This window comes from Colletotrichum aenigma (assembly GCF_013390185.1).
Source record: "Colletotrichum aenigma strain Cg56 chromosome Unknown KSG_Cg56_contig02, whole genome shotgun sequence".
NCBI classification, from domain to species: domain Eukaryota; kingdom Fungi; phylum Ascomycota; class Sordariomycetes; order Glomerellales; family Glomerellaceae; genus Colletotrichum; species Colletotrichum aenigma.
In genome coordinates, this window is record NW_023500908.1 from 811,292 (window position 1) to 818,475 (window position 7,184).

At 52.2% G+C, this 7,184-nt stretch overlaps 2 protein-coding genes across 2 annotated transcripts; both read left to right on the top strand.

The window, feature by feature from the left end:
- Nucleotides 1–1,733: 1,733 nt before the first annotated feature.
- Nucleotides 1,734–2,266, top strand: CGCA056_v002249 (uncharacterized protein; the record flags this gene model as incomplete). Its single annotated transcript, XM_037317508.1, has 3 exons — nucleotides 1,734–1,918; nucleotides 1,979–2,202; nucleotides 2,259–2,266. The coding sequence occupies 3 exons, from the start codon at nucleotides 1,734–1,736 to the stop codon at nucleotides 2,264–2,266; spliced, it is 417 nt and encodes a 138-aa protein (XP_037183313.1).
- Nucleotides 2,267–3,523: 1,257 nt separating this feature from the next.
- Nucleotides 3,524–4,498, top strand: lip2 (Lipase 2; the record flags this gene model as incomplete). The annotated part of the gene is made up of 1 exon (XM_037317509.1): nucleotides 3,524–4,498. The coding sequence occupies one exon, from the start codon at nucleotides 3,524–3,526 to the stop codon at nucleotides 4,496–4,498; it is 975 nt and encodes a 324-aa protein (XP_037182924.1).
- Between the last annotated feature and the right edge of the window lie 2,686 nt (nucleotides 4,499–7,184).

Genomic DNA, 7,184 nt, shown 5'->3' on the forward strand with positions numbered 1-7,184 from the left:
TGCCGTCCGTCGGTGGAAATGCGACTATGACAGTCCGCCCGATCGACTGAGGAGAAGGCAATGTGCGGCAAGTCGCCGGCAGCTATCTGGATGCTCAGCCGAGACTGCTCTTCAGATCCTACAGAGAATTCAAGCTGCTTTTGAAGGTTAGGGCATCTGAGATCTCCACATCACAGCATGAGTGTGCTCGGAGTCGAGTTTCTTCCGCAGACCCAGGGCATCTGGGCTATCTCATACCCTTCACCGTTCTTATCCTCCCATATTCATCGATCCCAGAAGCCAAGCCCCAACCTCATCCTTGCCCGTGGTCCTCTTTGTTTATCCAGCCCACGGTAAAGCTCGCGCCTCCAACGGATGGCCTTTCCGTGCCGTTACGCCTTGGCGTCTCTCTGCCAATCGACTTCGCACCTGACAGCTCCGTTACCCGAATCGAAGACACGACAGACAGAGTCCATGACAACACGCGGAACTCAATGACGCCAAAGACTCTTCAATTGCTTTTTCCATGTGTAACACGAAAGGAAGCCACCAGCCAAGCGGCGCGTTACGCAGATTTCAATACTGATTAATATGTTAGTTCTGGCGGCACCGTTGCCAATGTTTGCTCTCCGTCCCTCCCTTGCATCCAGCTTCTTCCACTGCTGAGCCAGAATGTCTCTTATTACAACCAGCAAATAACGGTGACCCCGGGTAAGGCCATTTAGGAACCCTTGACTTCCGATTCAAGGCTAGGCCGCATTGGATGACCTCCCCCGCCGTGATAGCGTTGGCTAGCATGGAAACCCAATCCTTGGCCTTCCCTCGACAGCCCAGGGTTGAGAACCAGAGAAGGGACGCACGTTGGAATGTCAGGGCAGAGAAGACCAAGGAACACAATGTCACCCTCGACCGCGCCAGTCAGCCAAACGGTACCTTCTCCTCTCCATCTCTCTGTCTCGGACCAAACCCAACCCCAAAGTCATCCTTCGGATACGCTTGCGCTGAGCTGCGTCAACTTGTTCCTGCGGTTCGCCGCCGTCGCCCACATGCTCTCCCAACCTGCCTCATGCGGATGCTGCGCCCGCTGATAGGTGGGAAATGCCCACACCACGCAAAAGATGAGCTGAACGGGTTGGAACCAAGGCGTTCGTCGTCCCTCGCTGCTCTTCCCCTCTTCAACCCCTGGCACCCTTGCCCACGCTCAGGTACAGGGTGTTACCGCACCGGGGAGCCTAGCTTCGTCAATATGTGTTTATCCTTTATCCTCACCCACGATGTTGTTTCTCGCCTGCCATCCACCACCCCCCCTTGTCCGTTTGTCCAGAGGCCCGGTCAATGACCCGCCTTTCCCATCGCCTCCGCCCAGATGGGCGGATGGGCTCCGCTTCCACTCTTCTTCCGTCTGGTTGCTGCGGTTCGTATTGACTGCTGCATACCGGACCGTAGGTGCTTGCTTCTGGTTCACTCACCTTCACCTTAGTTTGCATGTCTATCTATCCGCACGTAGGCAGTCCAAGGCACAGCATGGCCACCACCACCACCAACATCCACCCCCTCGGCCCCAGCCCACCCCCATCTTGAGAGGACTGGGGGCTGATGGTATATATCACGGTGCCTTCGCCTCCATGTAATCCATTGCTCTCCCTCCCTTTCCCCTTTCCTCTCCATCACCGACTTCCTACCAGATTTCCATCCAATCACCCCATCCACAAATCTCTTAGGACCTCAGTCGATCGTCTGAACCCACCGTCAAAATGAAGGCTGCCGTCATCCTCTCCCTCGCCGCCCTTGCCTTCGGCTCGGCCATTGAGAAGCGCGAGTGCTCCGGCAACAACTGCAACCGCCAGGTCACCGGCACCCGTGACGGTCTCCTCCCCATCACCTCCCGCAAGGCCGACTGCTCTTCTTTCATGCAGGCCACCGTCACCCCCTCCCCTACGTATGTTCTGTGGTATCTGTAAGACCTCATGTGTTCTCGGGACTAACACGGATCTCACAGCACCGTCACCGTCACCGTCACCGCTCCCGCTCGCCTCCGCCGCAATGGTGAGATCGTCAACCGCCAGGTTACCGCCTACCCTACCGTCATCCCCGCCTACGCCTCCTCTTGCGACGACGCTGCCGAGTACTCCTCCGCCTGCTCTTGCTGGGGCATCACCGCCGTCACCAGCACTGCTCCCCGCCCCACCGTCACTGTCACCACCACCGCCGACTACTGCGAGGGTGAGTCCCAGTACCCGTCATGAGTTTCGAGGGGACGATGTGCTGACATTTGACAGACTTGTAAATATCTCGCTCGAAAAGGATGGTTTGGGTTTGACAGGATGAGAAGGACCGTTCGTTTCCTCTTCGAGGCCCGTTGCTAGAGATGGGAAAGAACTATGAGGCGGCGACAAAGTCTGGATGGGCTTGTATTGGAGGACCGCCGTCCCCATCACCCCTGGGTCAATATGTGTGTACAGCATTCAAACCCCCTCGATGACGAATTCAAACGGACTTGATCATTCATACAATCCATCTGACAAGACTATTGTTGAGCGTCTTTACGATGGAAAAGAAAACGTTCATGACTTGATGGAAAGCTTGACTTCGCTGCTTTGGCTTTGTCTAGACTTCCACTGTTACAATATTCACATTCATGTAATAATTAAGTCTAATTCACCCGGCATTACTGGTACTGTCTGTTTGTCTTCATTTCACCCAGGAAGCTGCCTGTGTGATGAGGCTATGGTGACCTAAGCTGATCCTCAGAGTCATAGAAGAGTCCAGAGCCTTGGGTAGGCATGTCTCTGATGTCAGATCTTCAGGATGAATGATGCGTGAGGGCTAGCAATCTGAGACGAGACATCGAGGCTGAGGCATTCGTCAGGCGTTGATGTAGTGTCTCACGGGCAGCACTGTTTGCTTATCCCGCCAGCCTGGTGTCATCCCCAAATTCCTCAAGTGTCTAAAACGCGTGGCATCCCTCAGCTCCTAATCCCAATCTCGACTCAATGTTTGTTTCCTTGATTCTTGGGAACGACTTTGCCCTTGTTCTGGTACCCACACACCACGTTTGTTCCATGAAGTTGGGCCAAGTCGAATGAGCCTCAAGACGTCGAATAATTTGCGGATTGCGTGATCCCGTCCCCATCCCGGATGTCGTACCGACCGGCCGGCCGTCCCATCACACTGGGCCCCGTCGATGTCGATCTTTCTCTTTCAATCGAACTCTGTTTTCACTGTTACCCACCGGTTCCCCATCACCTAAATGAACACTCCCCAAACCCCCCATCTTCCCGGTATTCCCCAGAAAATGTTTCGACGCAGGCTGCGGGTCGCTGTGCATCATCGCTGTCGCGTGGCACTCCGCAAGGCAATCAGCTTGTCAGCCTGTGACATCCCTCTCAAATGTTCGGTCTCAGATTACGCCGTCTTACTTTCTCTAAAGCCACTCAGACTTCAGGAAATGATGCTTCGTACGACTTCCAATGTGATGACATTGTAGACAAAGTTCCCCTCATTACCCTCCGTATTCCGTGAACGCACGATTCCATGACGAACAATGTTCCGCGCAATCAAAGACATCGCCGTCGCCCACTTCAGGCCCGCCCTAGACGCCCTCGTCTTCGGCCGAAACCTCCCTTGGTCCCTGCGCTGGCGCCTCCTAGCCTTGCAACCCATCATCTTCCTAACACACTCCCTCGCGCTAACACCCTACCTATTTCGACGTCCCTACAAGATCCGCTACGTCCCTATCACGAGTGACCGATTCCTTCGCGTCCTCGTCTTCAAAGAGTCCGGAACCGGGTCGGGTCGCAATGGCCTTCGCCCACTTCACGTGGACTGCCACCCCGGCGGCTTCGTGGGCGGCATCCCGGAGGCTGACGCGCCCTTCTGCTTTTTGGTTGTGAAGGAGACGGGTGCTGTCGTTGTGAGTCTGAGCGACCGTCTTGCGCCGGTTCATCCCTTTCCGGCCGCTATTGACGATGTCGACGCCGCGCTTGCGTGGCTGCGGGAGCATGCGGAGGATGAGCTAGGTGCTGACCCGAGACTCATGACGGTCTCAGGGGCGTCTGCGGGCGGGAACCTCGTTCTGGCAGCCAGCCAGAGCATCCCCTCTGAGGAGTTTGCGATCAGGGCGGCGGTCACGTTCTATGCGCCAATCGACCTACGCCCGAAGCCGGAGGAGAAGCCTCGTCCAGCGAATTTCCCGTCGACAGATCCGCTAGCCTTCATGTTGGCTCTGTATGATTCCTATGCGGCACCCGCCAAAGCAGCGAACTGGGATAACCCGAGGATGAGCCCCTACCTTGCAAGTGGGGAGACATTGCCTCAGAGGATGCTGCTTGTGGTGGCCGCAATTGACATTACTGTTCATGAGCAGTTGACCTTCGTCGAGAGGGTAAAAAAGGAGCGCGAGGATAAAGGGAAGAATGGGGAAAGTGTAGAAGCCCTCTATCTGGAAAATGCTTTCCACGGCTGTCTGGAGGGTAAGTACCTGTCCAAACCGTGTACGCATACATGTATGGGTCACTGACTTGCATATAGAACCCAATGCTATCTTCCCTATCACACAGAAGATGAAATTATGGCAGAAAGGCATATACGTCATTCAAAGAGTGCATAAAGAGTATCATTGGGAGTGGAAGGCGAGCAGATCAACCCATTAGCACAGCGATGGCCAGCCTCGATTGCTGGAACAGCACAGTTTCTCTCATTAGAGTTGAATGTGTGCATGTTGACATTCGGTTCTGGAATGAAGAGTGAAAATATCTGAAGGATCTGGAAGGCCGAAATCTCACCTAAACTGCCCCCTGAGATTCCCACGTTGAATGGCACAAATTGTATAGCCGCTATAGCTGACAGCAAGACACCGCCTGTTTTCCCTATGCTAGAGTGACTACTTGTCCTGTAGATATGAGTTATTCTACCTCATCCTCATCGCCATTTTCATCGCTACTATCCTCGTGATTATTAGTACTATCGTCGGTACTGTCGCTGCAACTATTGTTGTTGTCGTCGACGTTACTATTATCTATAAGAGTAACTATGTCCGTAGAAAACATAGTCGCGTAATTAGACATAGGAAAATTAGGCGGTCTTAACAGAACGAGTTCCTACTACTGATACGTTCATAGAATCCAACTAAAGCTGGTAAGGCTCTAATCTCAGTTAAGAGTGACCTAGCGAAAATGTCTTTCAACTTGGTTATGTTTCCTTCCCAAGGTCACCGCTGATGAAAACCACCAAGACAGCTGCATACCTTATACGCCAAGTTAGTAAAGGAATGATAGACCCTGAGGGCGCCTACTCACGCGGCAGTAGCACCAAAGACCTCTGATCTCTTAGCGTTCGTTAATAGACCGACACTCCCAGCAAATATGACGGTGAACAGCCCGACCAGTCCAAGTTTAAGATCATCTGACTTGGTCTTGTATAAAACTAAAATGGCGCCCATCATCAACGTGGCCGCGAGGATGGTACTTAGGTATGATATGAAGTTCGACAAGCGCTCCCCAGAAGCGCGACCGACTAAAGGGTTAACTGGGACACCGTGTCCTTGTTTTTCCTTTGATAAATTAAGCACGCAAAATCAATTGACTTTTGGTTTTGATAAGCTTACCCTAAACAGAAAGCCGAAGTGGTCTTGCATGAAGCCAGTTGACTTATCCGATTCGGTCATATGTAAAGACAGCAAGTCATCAATGTCGTCATAAATTGCTGCGCTCTCGCCCCCGAGCATTGGAAAGCTGTCTGCACTCCCTGGACGCCCATGGAAAAAGTTGAATGTGAAAGCTTTGTGCACCCTCCGATTGGGTGGTGGTAACGAAGCAAGCGTACTCTCAAATATCAACGCTTCCCCTGTCGGACCGTCAACATTACAAGCTTGTGTTGTAGATGCCACGAACTTACTGTAATCTCTGGTCGTCTTATTTATCTTTTCCAATAATTCCCTGCGTTCTGCTCTTGATTGGTAGTCTTTCCAGCTTCTCAGCGATTGAAGGCTTTCCCGGCTACTTCTATCGGCCTCGTCAAAAGCATCTAACTGTTGCTCCAACTCCGCCATTTGACTTTGTAAATACAGAAGGTTTCTTGCTGCAAGTCGGTTAAACCTCTTGAAGATGGCAGTGGTTCCGTCCCTGTCGCTAGCTATAAAGGAAGCCAATGCTGGAAACCCGTCCACATATGTCTTCTTGGGATGTGACCGAGCAGGCTTTGCGTAGCTTGGCAACATCATTTTGACTTAAGGATTATTGTTTGTTAATAAGTATGAACGACGATATAGCCGATCAAGCAAAGAAATGAGCAAGACAAATGCGCTGATAAGCTCCGCGTAGCCTGGCGCCAGATCAATATCTTGAACTACCTATAGAATTTCTTGTCTATTGATGAATTTGCTATATGTTGGTGTGAAGTTGTAGCCTAAATGTCAGTCAGCCCATGAATCTGCCTTATGACGTGTCTAGAGTCGATTGGCTGCGGATATCAAGGAACACGTCGTGTGATAGGCTGTCGAGCACGCTTGCGGAAACTGCTTCAGCCCGTTGCCGTTCCTACTTCATTCTTAGATCAAAATCTTCTCTTTTAATGCTATGAGGGCCAGAAACCGTTAAGACTCAACTATCTCTGTCGCTTTTCGACTATGAAAGACCCATTCATCGGCGCGGGCGATGCGTCGCTATCGCCCGTGTTGGCCCCTTTCCACCCGCATTGGGAGCCTCGCGAACACTTACTGCTCGAAGACGAGTATTCTGACGGGGAAGAAGATCTGCATGCTGTATGAGATATTTCCTACCCGACATGCCAGACTCGTCACGTTGCCAGACATACTAACTTACAACCTGCCAATATGCTAGGATGATCCATGGCACCCCGACCTAATGGACGAAAACAACCGCCCAACCCCACAGCCGCCGAAAGCTCTCTCAACGGAGGACCCCCTACGGAAATCGAGTAGAAAAGATCGTCTGCTCCTGAGTATTATGAATGGAGGCCGGATTTCGAACGCCGTTGAGAACCAGGCTTTCGACGAAAGTCTCTCTGAAAGGTTTGGCTCGTCTAAGCAAGATGTGGCCTCTCAAGGCACACAAAGACGGGGGCGACGATTTGTTCTGCCCTTAAATATTCATGGACAGGTCATTTCGACCTGTCCTGACAGCGGGTCCGACGCAAATATCATGTCGCTAACAACGGCACGACAACTTGGTTTGGTCCTGGAGATA